A 20,381-nucleotide genomic window follows, 5' to 3' on the forward strand; every position below is an offset into this window, starting at 1 on the left:
GAGCCCGGAACTGGAGTTAGGCAGGTACCGGGCTGCTCTCTGCCAGCGCGGTGCTCAAATATCGAATTGCTTCTCACTGTTTTGATAAATAGCCTTTACCTCAAGTTCCATCACTATCCCAACTTTCCTGGCCTCCTAGGACCTTTCTAGAGCTCTCTCAATCCAGAAAACTACCAATCCCCTTTAACTGGCACAGCCAAAGGTTGCCAGGGCCTGGTTTTAGTGCTCTGGCCAGTATTCTGCTCTGGCTGGCCAGTGTTTGTGCCTTACCAGTGGTTAAATATTTTGATTATCATCCTTGCCCAGATGCTCACCCCAAGCTGTGGTTGGGCTCCTGAGAGAGACTGATGCCTGGCTAGACTTCTCGCCACCCCAATTCCAGAGCCAGGACACCGGGGGCTGTCAGGATTCACCCCCATGTGGAGTTATGCTATGGGAATTCAGGACCTTGCCTTCCTGGTCTCTGTGGTTTTCAGGTGCTGTGGCTGGGGCTGACCCCTCTGGACCAGGATGTGGGTATCCTGGGCTCCTGGTCTGTGGCTGCTCAATCTCTGGGCCACCTTCAGCCATGGGGCAAATACAGGTGAGCTAACACAGGAGGACTGGGGTATCACAGGTCTGCAACTGGCTCCCTGAGGTGCGGGGGCCTTTGCACATACGTGATCATGTATGTACTGGTCACGTGGGCATTCATGGGAAAGTCTAGGGGCTGGGCTTAGGATGGCCTGAAGCGTGGGTAGACTCAAACCTGGAGAGTGAGCTGGAGAGTGTGTGTGCGTGTGTTTCTGTGTATGCTTCTGTCCCTGAGCACCTCTGTGTTTGCATCTTGGAGTGGCTCTCTGTGTATACACAGTCCTGGGCCTCTGGGGGGAGAACAGCCCCCTCTCCAGTACATAAACCCATCTTTGCGTGCCTAACTGGGGCCAGCGGGGTGGGGAGGAGCCAGCGCTGTGTTCTCCTGCAGAGAGCAGCTGCAGCATCCTGAAAGTGCCTCTGCTCCTTCTCATGGTGGAGAATTTCCCCGTGCTCCTCCTCACCCCTACCTGGGTCTTCCACAAAGGGCTGCCCAGAAGTAAAGTCTGCCCCAGACTCTGGATAGAGTAGAGGGGGGGCACTTTCGAGGGTTCAAAGCCAGGGGAATTTGACGTGGCTAACTGCCCAGCCCTGCTGGGTGCCCTCTGGGCTTGGTGGCTGCACTGCCTAGCCAGGTGGGAGCAGAACTCCTAGAGCCCAAATCCAGCCAGCCAAGGGGATAGAAAAACCAAGGTGTGGAAGCAGAAGAAAAGGGGTTGTGCAGCAGGGTAGGTGTGACTGCCAATCCCGTGTGCTCTGTGTGTGTGCGTGCGTGAGAGAGGGCATGTGCGCGCCTACACGTGAGTTTCTGCATATGTGTACGGAGTTGTGCTCTCCTCTCCCTTACTGGGTCCCCTGGGGGGCTGGGGCAGAAAGTTTCAACATCTGTAAGGAATCTGGGCCCATTGCCAAGGGGTGAGTCACCATGGCTGCTGCGATGCTGAAGACAGTGATGGTCTTTCTGGCCAGACCTGGGGGAGGGAGACGCCGGTGGGGTCACCATGCCCAGGAACACAGGATGCCAGGGGGGTCGCCGACTTCTGGGAGCTGACTTTACTGTCTTGCCCCAGATTCCCCACCTACCTTGACGGTAAGGCCCTTTTGATTCTAGCCTCTATGTCTCTGATGTAGCACCTCCTCAGTACTCTGCACAGTCAGCCCCAGAGACAGAGATCATGGCTGCCCGCCTGTCCCTTCAGGGCTTTGGAGACTTGCATTAAATTATCCCCTTCTTCGGGAGCCTTTACCCGCTTAGTGTGCCCTGCCTGGGACCGGAGGCCCTGATGGTGCTCTTGAGCTTGTGGTCCTCTGCAGCCCTCTGTCTCTTCTCCCTGTTTTATTAGATGGTTATCTAGGTGAAGTCATTCTGTTAGCTGAGACTTGGGTCTGGTCTGCTTGTCTGCTTTGGATGTGGGAAGCGGAACCCCACCCATTACAGAGAACATGTGTGCCAGCTGCACATGGCATCCCCAGTGGCACAAGTGTCCACAACTCACAAATGTGCAGATGAACACATGCACTCTTACACAACATGGAGTGTGCGCACACCTGCCCTTTCCTCACCCTGAGGTGCTCCTCTGCTCCCGCCTAGTGTATGTCGTGGAGGGAGTTCATGGATATCCATGGCTCCCCACTCCACCTGTGCTCTGGGGCTCCCCAGAGTTTCTTTTCTTCCCTGACTTCTGCCTTACCTTGACGGGGGGGGGGTGCTGGGAGGTTCAGGTTCCTGGAGTTCTGGTCCTGTGGTTGGTGGCCTTGGGCTGGGCCTCAGTCTTCCCAGCTGTACACTGGGCTCCTCCTGGATCCCTGGGCAGCCAGGGTCAGAGTGTGAGTATGGCCTCGAGGCAGGACCAGGCTAAAGGTCCAGAAAGAGGTCTCTAAACTAGCCCCTTCCCAGGTTCTCCAGGAGCCCAGTTGGCCCCCTGAGCCCCCCTAAAGCCCTTTGGTCCCTTCTCTTCCAGGTGAGCAGTGTCCACCTTCACAGCAGGAGGGACTCAAGCTGGAGCACAGTAGTGACCTATCAGCCAACGTGACTGGTGAGTGTCCCTCTCATCCCACTCTCCCCCTCTGCCATCTTCCTGGAGTGGACTGTGCCCTCTTCACCTGCCCACTGAGCTCTTCCTCTGGTGTCTCCCCTGAAGGCTTCAACCTCATCCGCCGACTCAACCTCATGAAGACCTCTGCCATCAAGAAGATCCGCAACCCCAAGGGGCCTCTCATCCTGCGGCTGGGGGCAGCCCCACTGACCCAGCCCATACGGTAAAAGCATCAGTGTGACCACCGGGAATCAGTACTGACCTCAGCCACACCCCAGCCACTCAATGTGGGGCCTAAGCCCAGGGGCCTTTCTGGGGGTCATGTCATCCAGGAATCAACCTGATCTCCACCTCTGGGGCTTGCAGGGTGGGCTGCAAGGGGGCACCTGGTAGACCTACCCCCATCTCTGGCTAGCAGTGGGGAGAGCCAGGTCTGCAACCCTCGGGCACCATGAGAACACCAGGATGGTGGCAGGACTCTCTCAAGTGTCTTTGCAAGTCTGTGTGTGTGTGTGCGCGTGTGTGTGCCTGTGTGTTGTGAAGTCCAAGTTCTCACCAGTCTCGGGGTGTTCTGGCCCCTGCTTACCTCCGGCTCCATTCCTTCTTTCTTTCTGCTCTGGTCACGCTGAGCCCTCTCCATGTTCTTTTGTTTCATTTTGGTTTTGGCATCTCTCCTTCCACCCCTGGCCCAAACCTTCACCACAGGGCGTCCTGGATTCCCCAGAAGCCCTCACTCAAATCATAGTGGAGTGAAATATAATTTTCTGGGGATTCTTTATGTATGTCCATCCTCCCCTCCCCACCTCCCCACCACCATCAGCCTTCTCTGTATTTTTGCCACTTGTCTCCCCAGCAGCCAGTCCTGCGTCTGGCATCTAGAAGGCTCTCAGTAAATGTGCACGGAGGGAAGGAGCGCCGTGTGTTTGGAGGTGTGTGCCTGAGTGTGTCTTGGGTGGGTTTTTCAGTCCTGAGCCTCAAGCACCCCTGTGTTCCATCCCCAGACGAGTGTTCCCTCGGGGCCTACCCGAGGAGTTTGCTCTGGTGCTGACGTTGCTGCTCAAGAAGCACACCTACCAGAACACCTGGTATTTGTTCCAAGTGACCGATGCCGATGGGTACCCACAGGTGAGCCCAGCCCCCTCCTCCGCCCTCTTGGCTCCTTGGGGCGTCAGGGTAGAGCCATTCCAGCACAGCTTTTAGCCCAGTGTGTGACTCCTGGGCTTTCCTGCTTCCCCCCACCCGCACCAGGGTCCACCCTGTTCATTTAGGATGTACTGCTCCGTTTCCCCCACCCCGTGAAACAAACTTGAGGGCCCTTGGCTTTGCTGTACGGTGGTTCTAGGGCTCTGAACCTTTAACCTGCCCCCTTTCCAATTCTGCACAGATTTCCCTAGAAGTCAACAGCCAAGAGCGGAGTCTGGAACTCCGGGCTCAGGGTCAAGACGGCGACTTTGTGTCCTGCATCTTCCCAGTGCCCCAGCTCTTTGACCTGCGTTGGCACAAGCTGATGCTGAGCGTGGCTGGACGCGTGGCCTCCGTCCATGTGGATTGCATCTCAGCCTCCTCCCAGCCTCTGGGGCCCCGGCGACCCATGCGGCCTGTGGGTCACGTATTTCTGGGCTTGGATGCTGAGCAGGGCAAACCCGTCTCGGTGAGTGCTGGGTTGGGCCCTGGCTTCTTCCACCTTCTGGGGTCCTGAGTGAGCGCCCTGGAGTCTGTATCTGGCCAGGTCCTGCCCTTGCTGGTTCCCCGGGACCTCCAGATGCAGCCTAGCCTGGCATTCAAGCCCTTGGTGTCCTGGTTTCTGCAAGGGTCCCCAGCACCATCTTCCTTTACATCTCTCCATGCAGCTCTGCTCTGGTCCACTTCCTCCTCCTCACCCAGCTCACCTAGTGCTTTCCTGCCTCCATGCCTTTGCCTGCGCGGGGACCTCTGCTGGCACGACTTCCCTTACAGACCGTCCTCTGCTGAGCCGGCGCAGCTTGCATGGACCTCCTCTTGCCTGTCACTCTGAGCCTCCTCTCCCTCTTTCCTGTACGTGCAGTTTTGTTTTGCTTTTGGTGACAGCTCTATTCTCGATGGTCTCCCAGGCCAGACTGGACTCACACTGAGGTCATATTGTGGGGTGGACATCTTTGTGCCTCATGGGAGAGCATGCAGGACCCAGAACTAGTTGATAAAAGAAAAGGACATTAACTTGTGTATCCCCTGCAGTTTGATCTGCAGCAGGCCCACATCTACTGTGACCCGGAGCTTGTGCTGGAGGAGGGCTGCTGTGAGATTCTGCCAGGGGGGGTGAGTGGTGGCCAGACACAGCCGCTGGGGGCTGGACGCTGTCCAAGGGCACAATGGGCTGAAGATGGGGTGGGGGTCTGGAAGGGGACTTGGGGAGGTCTTAGAATGAGCCTGCCTCTGTATTGACCCCAGTCCTCCCCCTACACTGAACAGTGCCCCCTGGAGTCCTCCAAGGCCCGCCGGGACACCCAAAGCAATGAGCTTATCGAGATCAATCCACAGATGGAGGGCAAGGTCTACACTCGCTGCTTCTGCCTGGAGGAGCCTCAGAACAGCAAGGTGGGCAGGCAGGGCGGGCACCAAAGAGATGCTCCTCCCCTGACCTACTGAGGTCACTATCACAGTCAGTTAGTCACGTGTCAAGCAAGGAAGGGCACTGGATGCCCTGTCCATTGTATATCACCCTATAGGGTTCAGGGAGGCAGCCCACTGGATGACCCTGGCCCCTTCTACCTGTTGGTATTGAGAGCTTTGCCAATCTAGCTCGGGCACTGCTCAGACCCTCACTGATGCCACCCAGACCCTCTGGTGAGGCCAGGACCAGTCTTGCTGCCCAGGTAGTTTGTCCAGAACAGGGATACCTGGGGTCAGAGTCCTGGTTGCACTGTTTCCCCCCAGGGTTCTCTCACTTGCCCAGCACCATGGCCAGCTGCCCTGTCCACTCCCAGGTTCCTTGGAGGTGGCAGGGAAACCTGGTTCCTCCCTCAGCCCCGCCCCCTGGCAGGGCCCTTGATTCCCATCCACCCGGGATGCATGCCAGCCTTTGGCTGCAGGAACACAGGATCCCATTGATTCACAGCCTTATTTTCTCCGACATCACATGGGCACCAGGGTGTGGGGGGAAAGGGGCGCCTGTGGGGGTGGCCTCAGGAACCTGAGTAGGCCCTTATACCCTGGGAGTTGCCAGACGCCAGGCTGAGGGGGTACCTGGGGCCCACGTGCCCTCCCTAGGTGCTCCTTTCCAGCATAGGCCCAAGAACTGCCTCGGGGGTCTCCCTTTGCTCTGTCTGTCCAGGTGGATGCACAGCTGACGGGAAGAATCAACCAGAAGGCTGACAGGGGAACGAAGGTAGAGATGGTGGGCGGGGGGAGGAGTCTGCGGTGCCCTCTGTCTGCCCTGTAGGTGCCCTGTGTAACCCCTTGGAGAAGACACCCCCACTCCTCCTGCCTGGACAGAGCCCAGGTTGCGTAGGTGCCAGCTCTGAGCAGGAAAGAGACACAGTGCCTGGCCCTCTCTGGAGAGCCCACTCCTGCTGGCTCTTGGGCAGGGGTGTTGGAAGAGTGCTTGACCCCTGAGTTCCCTGCCCACTCATGTTCCCCTCTTCCCAGGTCCATCAGGAGACAGCAGCCCATGAGGTAAGCCTCCCATGTGGGCTAGCCAAAGAACTCAGTTGAGGGGTATCACATGAACCTCTGGACAAGGCCTTGGGGCCCAGAGCCTGGACACTGGGGTGATGGAGGCCTAGACAACCCACATTCCTCAGAGATGCCTGGCCTGTCTGTACACTGCCTCTTCCTGGGTTGTGGGTCATAGCCCTGGAGGGCGGCCTTGTCCATGGAACCCCTGATGTCTGCTCTTCACTCTGCCTTGTCATGCCACATGACCCAGGGCCCACTACTGTTCCACTCTGTCCCCTCATCTGGAAAACGACAAAATGGCTATGGGTCTAAGTGGGTGGGAAGCGAGGGGCAAGGCTTGTTTTTTAGGATTTTTGTCTTCACGCTGCTCTCAGATCATACCCAGGACACATGTGATGCTCTATGGGTGTGGCATGTGCTATACGTGTGTGTGTGTGTGCGTGTGTGTGTGCGTGTGTGTGTGCGTGTGTGTGTGTGTGTGTGTGTGTGTTTGGCAGGGGTGGGGTGCAGAGGGCTGATCCCCAGGACTCACAATTGACCTCCAGGCCTGTTCTCCCCTTTCAGTGCCCACCCTGTGTCCACGGAGCCCGAGAGAGCAACGTGAGTGAATGGAGGGTGTGCAGGATGGGGTGGGTGAGGGCTGGGCGTGGATGTGGCCTGGAGTCGGCTGGGCTGCCTCCTGGTTGAGGACAAGGGGGTCTTTGTGCATGTTCGCACTCCCTCCCTGCTGTCTCCCTGAGCTAGGCCTGACCCCACCCCCATCCCCACCAAGCCAGGGCTGCGTAGAAGATGGCCTCCTGCCCTGTGTTGGGGTCCAGGGTGGAATGGGCATGGGGTGGTGGCAGGCAGGATGGGATCAGGACTTGGCTGCTGACCCCATCTCTGCACTCCCCACAGGTCTCTGGCCTGTTTGGAAGGCTTCACACGTCACCTTGCAGCTCACACAGCCCCGAGCCACATATTATTTCAGGGCCTGAGCAGATTTTCCTCCTCCCCTTTGATAACTGGCTCTAGCCCAGCTTCCCTTTGGGGGTCCGGAAGGACCAGGGAAAGGGGCTCTGTGTGAGCCCAGCTGGTACCCAACTGTGCCTCTTCCTGGGGCAGCCATGAGTCACTGCTTTTCCATAGTTTGACATTCTGACATGTCACGCCCTACCTCCCTTCAGCTCCAAGCCCCCTGATTTTGAGGGACACATCAGGAAGTACCCTCTCTGCTGCCTTTTCCTCTTCCTATCCTGTCCTCCACCAATTCTAAGGCTGATGGTCCCCAGATGTGCAGGGGTTACCATGGCAACTGAGTGCCATGTTATCCCAGCAGCTGGGGGGTGGGGCTAGCCAAAGCCAGGCAGTCAGAGAAAGTAGATTGGGCCCCTCTGAAAGATCCTAGGGAAAAAGCCTTGCCCCTCACTTCCCACTGACCCAGTTTTAAAGCCATGGAAATAGAGTCAGCATACTGACCGGCCTGGGAGGCAGAGAAGGGGTTGAGATTCAGGTTACGGGGTCTTGACACTATGCTGTGTGACCCTAGCTGAATTGCTTGCCCTCTCCAGGCCCCTGGTTTCCACCCCCTGTTCCAAGGCATAATACTCTCTTCTTTGTTCCCTCAGGTCACACTAGGTCCCTCTGGCCCCAAGGTGAGTCCTGACAGCGAACAAGGTGGTCTTGCCTTCTTTGGTGGCCCCATCCCATCCCATAGTGTGTAGCCCTGTGGTTGTCTGTTTATATCAGGACTCTCAACGGTATGAGTGTGGGGTGATTAAGTGTGTGTGTGCTGGACAGAGCAGGGACTTGTGTGTGTACAGAGATGTCAGGGCTGCCCTTCTCTGATGCCCTATTGTGCACCAGGCCTGGGGCCACACGTGGGCACATCTGTTACCTTCTTGATCCGCTTAGTGCTTGTTCTGCAGGGTGAATGCTCTCATTTTCCTCCAGGGGAAACAGGCCTTGCTGTGCCTATGTGTGTACGACTGGGTGTATCAGAGCCGTGTGTGTGGACATGGATAGGTGCCTCTCTGGGACACATGTTTGCATGTGTGACCAGGGGTTGAGCCGAGTACTTGTGCCCAGGGGACCACAGAGCTGTGGGTGGTGGGGTGGGCGGCACCTGCCTATGCTCACATGCGATGCGACTCCTGGAGCCAACTTCAGGGACAGTGGACTGTGTGCCAGGCTCTGTGCCACCACCCTGCCTGTAGCATCCCACTTCTTCCTTGCCACAACCCTCGAGGCAGGAGCTGGCATGAATCCCATTTTATTGATGGGGAAACTGAGGCTCAGAGAGGTGACACGACTTGCCCTGAGTCACATGCTGGCAAGATGTGAACTCAGGCAGCCTGATCCTCAGCCATGGTGGGCTTCTCCACCCTGCGTGTGTGTGACTGTGCATGTGTGTCTGTGTACTTCTCCGGATGTGCTGCATGAGCTGCACATGGGCGCGGGGGACGTGATACCCTTGCCATGAGACTATAGGTTTGCCAAATATAGCCTCTCCGGGTGGGAGGAGCATGTGGACTGTGCGTATGGAGTCCATGTGCTGTGTGCACCGTGAGGGTTGTGGTAGGGCTGGATGCTGGGCACGCACATGTGTGTGTGCGGGTGCACGTTCATGGAATGGGTGGGTGGAGGAGCCCAGGAGTGGGGAGCACTTCCTGGAGGCCCCCACATGCTCCCTCTGGTCACAGACACCATCTGGCTTCCCCCACAGGGAGGGAAAGGTGAACGAGGCCTGCCTGGTCCAGCAGGCTCCAAAGGAGAGAAGGGAGCACGGGTAGGTGCCCCAGCTGGGTCCTGGGGGAGGGACAGGATGTGAGCCATCACCCCATCCTCTCAGCATCAAGCCTGACCCAGCGAGGCTCAGGGCAGGGTCCCTCTGGGGGTCAGTGTGTGGAGTCCTCTGTTTTCCAGGAATACCTGGGCCTTTCCTCAGATAGCAGGTCTAGGGTGACTCCCCCAGGAAGCCCCAGCTCAGATCCCTGTTCCTCACCCCCAGGGCAGTGACTGTGTTCGGATCTCCCCGGATGCTCCACTTCAGGTAAGACCTGTCTGTGAGGCCCACTTGAGGGCCAAGACGGGGTCAGCTTCTCTGCACCCCACCATGCCAGCCCGGGGCCCTCTCAACACCTTGTCCCTTCTGTTCAGTGTGCAGAAGGCCCGAAAGGAGAGAAGGGGGAGCCAGGAGGCTCGGTGAGCGGGGAGCAGGGAGGGGGCGGGGCGGCGGTCAGGGCCACCGTCTCCCTTCCTTCCTCATCGCTTCTCTTGTGTCCCCCTCCTTGCCTCAGGGACCCTCAGGACTCCCTGGCTCCACAGGCCAGAAGGTAACAGGCCTAGATGTGGAGTGGCGGGTGTCGGGGTGGTCTGCAGGCCCTGCAGCAGGAGGAGGGAGGTATCCAGGGTCTTCCTGGAGGGTGGTGACAGTGGGCAGAGTGGATAGTCCCCTCCCACCCCTCCCAGCCCCTGCACCTTGTCCCAACACCCACCCCACCTGGAGGAAAATGTCACAGACTCCCTGAGTAAGTGGCCTGGCTGGTTTTGGAGCTCTGCCCTCCTGCGGAAGCCATTCAGTTTCAGGGGAGGCAGCGACCAGGGCTCTGGAAGCTGTCGCCCCTCCCCCAGGTGGAGCTTCCCGGGCTACTCCAATCCTTTCCTGGTCACTTGGCCTCTTTCCCCAGGGCCAGAAAGGCGAGAAGGGTGACGGAGGCCTCAAGGGCTTGCCGGGAAAGCCAGGCCGAGATGTATGTTGCTTGGGACCCTCCCCCACTACAGCCCCCGGCCTGGGATGGAAATGCTAAAATTTAGCCAGGGCATGCCCCCCACCCTCCCTTGCTCAGCTGGGAGGACAGGGCCCAGGGAGGGGAGCAGCTGTGCACAGGAGGCGCAGCAAGAATGGGGAAGAAATGGCCCAGAACCCAGGCCTACAGACCCTGCCTCAGTGTCCTGAGGATGACATTTGACAACCTGGAGTGGGGCCAGGGGCCAGGCAGTGAGGATGGACCTACCGTCTCCGTGGGGAGGTGTCAGGCTGACCTTCCACCCTGCCCTCCTCCCCACAGGGCCGGCCTGGAGAGATCTGTGTCATTGGGCCCAAGGGGCAGAAGGTGAGTGAGGGTCTGGAGGTGCAGAGGGCAGTAGGGCTGAGGTGGCCACTGTCTCACACCCACTTGTGTCTGTGCCAGGGAGACCCTGGCTTTGTTGGGCCTGAAGGTCTGGCAGGAGAGCCTGGACCCCCTGGTCTTCCTGGGCCCCCTGGCATAGGACTGCCTGGAACCCCAGTGAGTACCCTGTTGTCTCTCCTGATGTCCTTTTCTGAGACCCCCCTTCTCGCCCTGGCCATGTCTGGGGAGGCTAAGGCCTGTCCAGGGATCCTGGCTGGAAAGGGTTTAGGGTGAAAGATGTCACTGTGCAACAGTGATGGGTCCCTGGGAAACTTCCTTCCACCCTGTTTCTGCCCTCAGGGGGACCCAGGCGGCCCTCCAGGCCCGAAAGGAGACAAGGTAAGCCCAGGCAGGGTTGGGCACATGGAGGGGGGGCTCCTGTTCAGTGTAGAAGGGAAGAGGGGTTCCTGCAGCAAGCGTGTCCCAGAGAGGCAGGCATTTGACTGAGGTGGCTTAGTTCAGCCTGGCCAGGCCCTTGGTGCTCACTGAGGTGGGCCTTGGCCTGTGTTCCAGGCAGGGGACAGGCAGGGGACAGGCAGGCCTAAGCCTGGTAATGACAAATTGGCTTTCATTGCAGGGCCCAAGCTCCTTTTTGATGAGCAAAAAGCCCTGAAAATATCTGTCCCTGAAAATGTCTGTTTGTCTGTTTGTTTCCTCTGGGGTCACTCAGGTCGCCTCCTCACCTATTACCCCAGGGAAAGGTACACAGAGGCCTCCTTTTCTACTTTCTTTTGTTTGAGTTAGACATGGAGGTGAACAGGGGACAGGAAGGGAGGGTTTACTGAACAGATGGGAGATTTGGCAGAGAGTGTCCTGCCATTCAAAGAAGGGACTGGATGGGGAAGGGGAGAATGGGCTGAGGTCACATCTCTTAACCTTCTTCTGACCATAGGGCAGCTCTGGCACACCGGGAAAGGAAGGTCCTGGTGGCAAACCTGTGAGTGACCCTCATCTGGTGGGGGAGAGGAGAGGGTCCCTACCCAGCATGCCTGGTCTGTTCTTTAAGGCCTCTGAGGGTGGGGGCTAGGTCCCTGGGCCCTTTCTTGGCACCCCAGTGCCCCCACCCTGTCACTAATGCCCCTGCTTCTTCTCCAACAGGGGAAGCCAGGGGTACCAGGGATGAAGGGAGAGAAGGTGAGTCCCAGGCCTGGTTGCCCAAGGTTGGGGTGGGAGTGGGAGCCCCTCTCTGCAGATAACACAGCCTCAAGGCTCTGGGTCCAGGCTGCTAGGCCTTCCTCAGTGGCCCTCCCCTTCTTTGTTCCTGTGGAATGCACGTGTGGTATGTGGCTCTGCCATCGGGGTGGTCTATGAATGAGACAGGTCAGTGAACTAGCTCCCCTCAACCCAAGCTTCAGCGGGATGCATTCATTCCTTATGGCTTGCTGTGAGGTGTAGTTTTGTGATGTCCAGGAGGTGTGTATGGGGTAGGAGGCCCCTGCAGTGTTCCTGCTGTCCACATTTTTTTTTTTTTTTTTTTTTAGTTCCAGGGATTGAACCCAGGGGTGTTTAACCACTGAGCCACATCCCCAGGCCTTTTTATTTTTTTATTTTGAGACAGGGTCTTGCTAAGTTGCTTAGGGCCTTGCTAAATTGCTGAGGCTGGCTTTGTACTTGTGATCCTCCTGCTTCAGCCTCCCAAGATGCTGGGATTACAGGCATGTGCCGCCACGCCCAACCTTTCCATCCACTTCAATGTTGGGGACAGTGTGCTGGCCACCTACCAGTGTCTCTAGAGCTGGTGCAAGCAGGAGGCTTGCACCACTTGACGTTCCCTGGGGTCTCAGCCCCATCCTGTGCTCCTGTGGCCTTTCCTTTCTTCTAGGGTGACCCCTGTGAAGTGTGCCCAACGCTACCTGAAGGGTTCCAGAACTTTGTGGGGCTCCCTGGAAAGCCAGGGCCCAAAGGGGAACCTGGTGATCCTGCACCAGCCAGGGTAAGTGCCACGAAGAGACACCCCTCAAACACACACCTCACACACAGAGACCAACCTTGGGGGCGTGATCATAGAGAGGAAGGGGCAGAGGGACTGGGTGCCTCTCATGGCCACAGAGATTGTGGGCAGAAGGTCAAGGCCATAAGGGGGTATGAACCATAGAGCTTAGGGATGAACTAGAGTGTCACCCCAGGTCTCCATGGCAACCTTCTAGGACTCTCCAAGAGACTTTAGGATGCCTTTTGGGGAAGCTGGGGTGGATCCAGCCCTTATTGTGAGTGCCCAGGCCTGTTATTGGCCAGAGGCAAAGGAAGGGAGAGGGCTGGGCTGGGCTGGGGTCTTGGCCTGGTCTCCCCACCCCACTGTCTCACAGATCCTCTGTTTCAGGGGGGCCTGCAAACTGCCGGACAAAAAGGTGATCGGGTACGTACAGGAGCTTTCCATGGGGGTGATTTCTCCTGGCCTCATTTCCCTCATTTGTTACATGGGCTGGCTGACAGCCGTCCTTCTGGGGTGCTGACTTTGAGCCCTGGGACCCCTGGGTGTTTGAAGAGCATGTGTTGGGTCACCTTGCTGCCCTCATATATGGCCGTGAGATTTGGGGTGCCCCGACATGCCCAGTCTCAGCTCATAAACCATTGTTCTCTGCAGGGAGACCCTGGCATCCAAGGCATCAAAGGAGAGAAGGTGAGGGAGCCCCTGCCCTGGCTGCCCCTCTGCCTTCCAGGGAGCCTTTCTGATCCCTGCCTTCCTTCCCCAGGGGGAGCCGTGTTCGTCATGCAGCTCAGTCGTAGGAGCCCAGCATCTTGGGCCCTCCACAGGGGCTAAAGGAGATGTGGGCCTTCCTGGCTCTGGTTTGCCTGGCCTTCCGGTGAGTGACCCACCCTTGCCATGCTGGTGGCCTTCCTGGCTATTCAGGCCCTAAGTCTTTGGGCAGGGACCAGGAGGGGGGGCATGAGGCAGGTGTCCCAAGCCTGTATCCTGATCCCTCCCTCCATCCCTGCGCTGCCCTGGGCTATTTACCCTGGGGTTTCCTCTGAGCCCCTTGAAGTGCCACTTGTATAGCAGAAGAAACTGTCCAACTACCTGCAGACCTTCCTCTTTCTGGCTGGACACTGGGACACTGGGGTCTTGGGAACAGGCAGGCGCTGTGACTCTGTCCTGGTTGTTTTTCAGGGGAAATCTGGGGCTCCAGGGCTGAAAGGAGAGAAGGTGAGACCTGGGTTTGATGCGAGGGATGCCAGGGCTTCTTGGCAGGGAGGCAGGGCAGGGGTGGCCCTGGGCAGGGCACAGGGGCAGAGATCAAGCTGTAAATTCACAGTGAAATGCATTCATCAGTGTTTTGCAGACCAGAGACAAAGAATTGATTTCTGAGAGCCTTCATGTTCTCCAAGAGAATTCTGTCGTGTTTGATGATAATCTAAAACCCTTAAGCACATTCAAGACTATATTATAGTAGAATAATATTTAGCATTTCTTTTCTGCTTAGTATGTGTTGGGCACTGTTCCAAGTCTTGCACATACATTAACTTCTTTTTATTCTCCCTACACCTTATGGGGAAGGTGCCCTGTTAGTTATTCCCATTTTAAAGATAAGGAAAGGGAAGCAGAGGAAGCTACCCAAAGCCACACGGGTGTTTGTAGAACTGGGATTTGAGCCCAGGAAGTCTGGCTCCAGAGTCTGTAATCTTCACTACTCGGCCAGGTCACTCAATTTCAGTGCCGTGTTAACGTTTGTATTTATGATTGTGTGGGAGACAAATGACAGCGTTGAACTTCTAATGGGGTGTTACTCAAATGAGGGGTTCTGTGGGCGTACGAGCGCCCAAGTGTGAGAAATACCGAGCTACATGTGCAGACTCGACTGGAATGGGCAAACCTCATGGCATTTCTCAGAGTTTCTGTGCACCTCCCCGCCCGCCCTGCCACCTGCTTCTCCTTCTAGTCTTTTCCATGTCAGCAAATGTCATGTATTCATATCCCCAAATCCCAAACCTGGTGTCATCTTTGACTCCTCCTTTCCCTCTGTCATCCTCCCCACCGTCCCCTCCAGCAGGTCCTGTCAGCTCTGCCGGCAGCTCCTCCCTCAACGCCCCCGCTTCTCTCTACCTCGGCTGCAGCCACCTCAGTCTGGGTCCCCATCATTTCTCACCTGGATGGCGGCAGCTCCTCTGACCTGCCTGGGGCCTCCGCAGCCCTTCAACGGTCCATTTATCATCCAGTAGCTAATGTGGCTTTGTAAAAAGGAGCTCAGATCACATTTTTTTTCCCTGCTTACAATTCTTCAGGGACTTGACTTTGTGCCACAGTTCTGCTGGTCTTCACCCTGGATGACCCCACCCTGCCTCCCCTTCCAAATTCGTCTGGGTCTTTCCCTCCTCTGCTTTATTGTGCTTTATCCATACTGGTCCTCCTTCCATTCTGGACTATGTCAAGACCATTCCCACCTGTTAGATTCTCTACTGGTGGCTCCCATTAGAAACATCTAGAACATTTTTCCTCCTCACCTTCCCCCTATGTTTTTTTTTTTTTTTTTTTTTTTTAACCAGCTGATCTTATTTTCATCTCTCTGGCAATAAGGGGGTGTTGTTCCTTCTCTGACCGCCTTGTCTAAAATGGGCTCCCACCTTCCTGTCTCATCATCCTGGTTGTCCCCTTCATAGCATTCATCACTGTTTTTGATTATTGTTTAAAAAGTTCCAAGTGTGCAGGCTCCACAAGGTGTTTTGTCTGTGCTGCTCACAAACCCAGCACCCAGCCAGCGCCCAGTACAGAAAGGCATTCAATAAACAGCTGTTGGGTGAATGAATCGATGCCCTCTGGGTGCTGGATCCCAGGCAAGGGTGGAGCTGGGCTCTGAAGTGAGACAGGAAGCAGAAACATAGTTGCTAGCCTGTGGCTGCCACAGGCTCCCTTGGGGACTTGGGGAACTCCTTTTCCCTCTTCAGGCCTCTGCTTCTCCGGGCAGAAGACAAGAGGGTGGCCTAGACATCCCAGGGGGCTGCTCCTGCAGTTCCAGGCTTGGGGTAGCCCTCTGCCGCCTCCTCCTGCTTTTGACCATTTGTTCTCTGTTTGACCCTCAGGGTAATTTCGGGGAGGCAGGGCCAGCTGGCAGTCCGGTAAGGATGGTTTGGATGGCAGCAGCTCAGGGCCAGGGGTGGACAAGGCGGGGGTGCTGCCCACTGCCTGGGAACTGATAGGCCTGGGCTGTGCCTCTGCATGGCCCAGGGTGAGGCTGGGCATCATATGTGGCTCCTTCTTGTGTAGGGGCCACCAGGACCAGTGGGACCAGCAGGTATCAAAGGAGCAAAGGTGAGTCGGGGGCATCCCCTGTGTGTGGTGGGCATCCCCCACCCCCGGGGTGGACACTCATCTCTCTCTGCTGTTCACCCTGTGGGCTTCTCACTGCCTGCAGGGTAAATCCAACTCCTTAGCCCAGTGTCAAGACCCTGATGACCTGGTCCCCACCTAGGTTTCTCTCCTGTGTTCCCACTGTCTCTCCTAGATGGCCCCTGCCCAGCAGAGGTGCTGTGTCAGCTCTGGCTATATTTCACAGCCCCAGATCCCAAGTGGAGCCCTAGGGCCCCAGGGCCTAGGAGCCCCTAACCCGGCACCCTTGCTCTGCAGGGGGAGCCTTGTGAGCCATGCCTGGCGCTGTCCAGGCCTCAGGAGGGGGATGGCCGTGTGGTGCACTTGCCTGGCCCGACTGGAGAGAAGGGGGAGCCTGGGCTTCCCGGCTTTGGCCTACCAGGAAAGCAGGTGAGTCTGGGCGCCTCTGGAGGTGGCTGTGGGCAGGGCTGGAGTGGGCGGAGGAGTCCCTCTGGCGTCTCTTGACTCCCTGGGCAGAGTAGAGCACTGGAAGTACCTGGAGGGGTTGGCGCCTCTGTCTTTAGCAGAAGGTGTCGTGACGACTCTGCCTGGGACACAGCAGGGCAGGCAGGAGGGGCATCACCCTTGGGCCAGACAGACCTGGCTTCTAATCCCAGCTCTGCCTTTTCCCGGATCTTTGGCTTGAGTGCATCAGTTCTGTTCTCTGTGCCTCTGGATTCTGCCCATAGAATGTGATCAGCTGCCCGTGTGAAGCAGTGAGCAGCGGGCATAGGCACGGCAGAAGTGACACTTATGGCCCTGAGCATTACTCTCGTCACTGCTTTAATAGTAACATTAACATTGAATGGCAGCCTAGGGGACACTATGTGCCATGTGCTGCTCTGCACACATCAGCTCATCATCTCTCACAAGAACCCCATGGGCAGAATCTCTACTAGTTTATCACCCCCATTTGACAGATGGGGAAACTGAGGCACATAGATAAGGTAATCTGTCCATGTCATACAGGCAAGGAGTGTGGCTCCACTAGCTGAGAGCAGGGAGTGTTTTTCTTTCTGTCACATCCCCTGGTCTAACAGGGCTGGGTGCTCAGGTGTGTCCAGCGTGGGTGAATGGGTTCTGGGAATGCTCTCTCCTCAGGGCAAGGCCGGAGAGCGTGGACTGAAGGGGCAGAAGGTGAGAGAACCTGGGCGGGCATGTGGGGGGACCAGCCCTTCTCAGAGGCCCTCTTTTCCTGGCTGCCTTGTGCCCACTGTACTCCCTTCCCAGCCCCAGCCCCAGTGAGGGACTGTGAGTGCCTGCAGGTCCTAAGGGGGCAACCTGCCCCCAACTGGGCCACCCCACACTCCTTGAGCCCCACTTCTTACAGGGTGACGCTGGGAATCCCGGAGACCCTGGCACTCCAGGGAGCACAGGACAGCCAGGGCTGTCAGGAGAGCCTGGGGTTCGGGGACCTGCAGGGCCAAAAGGAGAAAAGGTCAGTCAAGGGGCGCAGTTTGTTGCATGGGCAAAAAGAAACTGGGTGGAAGCGAGTGAGGAGGGAATTGCAGGGCAAGCATGAGCCTCGGAGGAGGCCGGGATCACTGGGTGGAGGCTCCGGAGCTCGTTTTAGCTTGGAGCACTGGGGACCCATTTTGATTTCCCAGGCTGACGTGGGGGCAGTAGAGAGGTAGGACTTTCAAAGGGGTGTAAGAACCCCTTTTACTGCCTGTTGACCTGGTTGCTAGTCCTGGCTCCCTGGCTCCCGTCTCCATCTCTGAGCAGGGTGATGGCTGCACCGCCTGCCCCAGCCTGCAGGGGCTGCCGACCAATATGGCTGGATTGCCTGGGAAGCCTGGCCCCAAAGGAGAGCAGGGCCCAGAAGGTGTGGGCCGGCCTGGCAAACCGGTGAGCTGCAGCTGCCTGCCCTCTGGCCCTTCCCTCCTGGGCTTTGCCTTCTCTTCCTCCTGCCCCGCTCCCCGGGGTGATTCCACAGGCCCCTTGTCTTTCAGGGCCAGCCTGGTCTACCAGGAGTTCAAGGACCCCCAGGACTGAAGGGCATACAGGTATGTGTGAGTCTGGGGCCTGGACTGCAGCTGTGTGAACAGAGTAGGGGAATTTGGGGGGCTGAGGGCTTAGAGAGGGAATGGGGACAGGTGTAGAGTGGGGAGAAGGTGAAGGCTAAGGAGGTAAAGGAGAAGGGGCTGGGAAGAGGGTGAAGGGTGAGTTACGAATCTTGAGCCAGGGATGCACTTCTGCCTCTTCAGGGGGAGCCAGGTCCTCCAGGAATGGGAGCCCAGGGGCCCCCGGTGAGTCTCCAGCCTTACCTGTACCCTCCCCCTTCCCTCTCCCGCCCGTACCTACCTCTCTCTACCTCCTGTCAGTAGCCCACTCCCCCCTCTCCCCAAAGCACAGAGCTCTGCCTCCCGCAGACACTCAAGGGCCCACCTCTGGGATCAGGGGTGGGACAGCAGCCCTGGCCTGCTGTTGCTCTTGGGGTCATGGCTTTAACCCCCATGTCTCTGACCCTCAGGGTCTCCTTGGGGAGCTCCCCTGACTTTGAGCCATGGCCAGGTCTGCCAATGGGATGGGGCCAGTGGCAGGTTGGCTGGGCTGCCACGTCTCAGCCTGCCCTTTCTAACTTACAGGGAGAGCCTGGAGCCCAGGGTGTGCCTGGCATGCAGGTATGTCTGCCTTGGGCCTGACAGAGACCCTGACGGAGACCCGCAGGGAAAGGGACAGTCTGGGATAAGAAATAACTGTGTTTCCATCTACAGGGATTTCCGGGACCTCGAGGACCACCTGGCCCCGCTGGAGAAAAGGGTGACCAGGTGAGCCTCTGCCTCTGTGGGCGCTGGACCCAGGGGACACAGGGGAGGGGGCTGAGTGATGCCAATCAGAGGATGGTCCAAGACCCAGTCTGCTGTATCACAGCTGCTGGATTATGCAGCTCTAATCCTGACCCTGCAGTCTCTGTGTCCTGTCTTCCCCAGGGGTCTCCAGGGCTGAAAGGAGCCACGGGACCCATGGGACCCCCTGGTGCCAGTGTTTCTGGACTTCCGGTAAGAGTCCCCTCTGTGCTCCATGCTGGGGATATTGCTGGGAGGAGGGCACGGAGCTGACCCTGCCTGTCCCACAGCTTGAGCAGGAGAGGGGAGCGTCAGCCTCAGGGAAGGAAGGTGCTCTGGGGAGAACTCTTGCGTTGTAACAAAAACGATCGCCACAGTCTTTTTACTCTCCTCTGTTGTTTTTTAGAAATATTTTTATTAATTTTTCCTTTTAATTCACGTGTAGTGATTGCACATATTTATGGGGTACGGCATGATAATTTCAATACACGTACACAACGTGTAACGATCAGATCAGGTACTTGGCATTTCCATCTCATATCATTCCTTTGGGTTCAGTGCCTTCAGCTCTTCTTCTGCTTCTTCTCAAATGTTTAATAGGTCATTGTAAACTGTAGTCACCTACTGTGCTGTGGAGCTCTAGAAAGGGTTCCTCCTGTCTACCTGTGTCTCGGTACCTGTTATTCAGCCTCACTCCGTCCTTCCCCCTCAACCTCTAGAAATCACCTTTCTACTCTCTTCAACTTTTGCCGGGGAGCGTGGACATTGCTGGGGATTGAACTCAGGGGCACTTGACTACTGAACCACATCCCCAGCCCTATTTTGTATCTTATTTAGAAACAGGGTCTCACTGAGCACCTCGGTTTACCTGAGGCTGGCTTTGAACTCACGATCCTCCTGCCTCAGCCTCCTGAGCCGCTGGGATTAGAGGCATGTGTCACCATGCCCAGCTTACTCTCTTCCACTCTGAGATCAAGTTTTCTAGTTTCTGCAGAGGAGAGAACGTGCCCACCACTGTGTTGTGAGCAGCAGCTGTGGGCCCGGGGCTAAGCTCTGCACATACAGCCTCACTTCTTCTCCCAACAGTCCTTGAAGGGAGCTGTTATTGTCCCTGTTCCCTAGATTAGGAAACGGAAGGCCAGAGGGTAAAGGGCAAAGCCAAGAACTTGAAACCTGACCCTACTTCCAACCTTGGAACCGCTAGAGACCGTCTATACCAGCACTCCCTGGGAGAATGGTCGGACCCGTGCTGCACTGCCCAAGAAAACGATTCCCGGTCATAAAGACATTTCCATTGAACAAATTACATAGATTAAGTCATAATAAGTGCATTTTCTCATTTTAGTCATCAAAGACCTGTCTAATAGTCAGCTTCCACTCCACGTGAACCCACTAGAACTTTACAAGATGATATAATTTTAGCCTAAATCAAAGAAATGCTACCTTTCAGCTGGCTCGGGCCATGCTGGGTCGTGGGCAAATGTATAATTTTTCTTGAGCTTTTGGTGATGTTGAAAATAGCCCAGTGAACCATATCCTTTTCTATCTTTGTGGATCCCTAGAGAAATTCTTGTTCCAGTTTGGGAATCACTGATGGATTCCTCCTGAGGGGGCGCGAAGCCCAGAGGGGGTGGGGACTTGCCCAGGGCCACATGGCCAGTCTGTGATGCTCAGCAGAGCTGGGCAGTCAGGGCTCCTCCCAGTCCCAGGAGCCACAGGGATGGGCAGAGATGGGTCCTGGTCTTGGGGGAGCTTTGAGTCCCAGGTGTGACTATGGAGGGTCCCCCAGAAAGGCAGCCCCATCCCACACTCACTAGCTGTGTGACCTTAGCAAGTGACAACATCTCAGTCTCCAGTTCCTTGGTAATAAGAATAG

At 56.9% G+C, this 20,381-nt stretch overlaps 1 protein-coding gene across 5 annotated transcripts in view; it reads left to right on the forward strand.

Annotated features, from left to right (window-relative positions):
- Col16a1 (collagen type XVI alpha 1 chain) overlaps positions 1-20,381 on the forward strand; it is a 47,638-nt gene that overhangs the window by 1,269 nt on the left and 25,988 nt on the right. For 4 of the 5 annotated variants that reach the window (XM_076860867.2, XM_076860868.2, XM_077109941.1 and 1 more), the window contains exons 2-38: positions 477-583; positions 2,535-2,609; positions 2,715-2,832; positions 3,611-3,734; positions 3,994-4,260; positions 4,824-4,904; positions 5,058-5,183; positions 5,920-5,973; positions 6,234-6,260; positions 6,828-6,863; positions 7,871-7,897; positions 8,968-9,030; positions 9,253-9,294; positions 9,402-9,446; positions 9,542-9,577; positions 9,932-9,994; positions 10,313-10,357; positions 10,436-10,531; positions 10,715-10,753; positions 11,307-11,351; positions 11,513-11,548; positions 12,237-12,347; positions 12,735-12,770; positions 12,999-13,034; positions 13,108-13,218; positions 13,524-13,559; positions 15,431-15,466; positions 15,615-15,659; positions 15,975-16,106; positions 16,818-16,853; positions 17,047-17,154; positions 17,442-17,564; positions 17,669-17,722; positions 17,924-17,965; positions 18,305-18,340; positions 18,434-18,487; positions 18,650-18,718. In XM_076860867.2, coding sequence (XP_076716982.2) covers positions 511-583; positions 2,535-2,609; positions 2,715-2,832; positions 3,611-3,734; positions 3,994-4,260; positions 4,824-4,904; positions 5,058-5,183; positions 5,920-5,973; positions 6,234-6,260; positions 6,828-6,863; positions 7,871-7,897; positions 8,968-9,030; positions 9,253-9,294; positions 9,402-9,446; positions 9,542-9,577; positions 9,932-9,994; positions 10,313-10,357; positions 10,436-10,531; positions 10,715-10,753; positions 11,307-11,351; positions 11,513-11,548; positions 12,237-12,347; positions 12,735-12,770; positions 12,999-13,034; positions 13,108-13,218; positions 13,524-13,559; positions 15,431-15,466; positions 15,615-15,659; positions 15,975-16,106; positions 16,818-16,853; positions 17,047-17,154; positions 17,442-17,564; positions 17,669-17,722; positions 17,924-17,965; positions 18,305-18,340; positions 18,434-18,487; positions 18,650-18,718 — 2,583 coding nt within the window. In that variant the 5' untranslated portion in view covers positions 477-510. The remainder of the gene's footprint in view (positions 1-476; positions 584-2,534; positions 2,610-2,714; positions 2,833-3,610; positions 3,735-3,993; positions 4,261-4,823; positions 4,905-5,057; positions 5,184-5,919; positions 5,974-6,233; positions 6,261-6,827; positions 6,864-7,870; positions 7,898-8,967; positions 9,031-9,252; positions 9,295-9,401; positions 9,447-9,541; positions 9,578-9,931; positions 9,995-10,312; positions 10,358-10,435; positions 10,532-10,714; positions 10,754-11,306; positions 11,352-11,512; positions 11,549-12,236; positions 12,348-12,734; positions 12,771-12,998; positions 13,035-13,107; positions 13,219-13,523; positions 13,560-15,430; positions 15,467-15,614; positions 15,660-15,974; positions 16,107-16,817; positions 16,854-17,046; positions 17,155-17,441; positions 17,565-17,668; positions 17,723-17,923; positions 17,966-18,304; positions 18,341-18,433; positions 18,488-18,649; positions 18,719-20,381) is intronic. The other variant, XM_076860869.2, reaches the window with a different exon arrangement.

Source organism: Callospermophilus lateralis, chromosome 7 (assembly GCF_048772815.1).
Source record: "Callospermophilus lateralis isolate mCalLat2 chromosome 7, mCalLat2.hap1, whole genome shotgun sequence".
NCBI lineage: Eukaryota > Metazoa > Chordata > Mammalia > Rodentia > Sciuridae > Callospermophilus > Callospermophilus lateralis.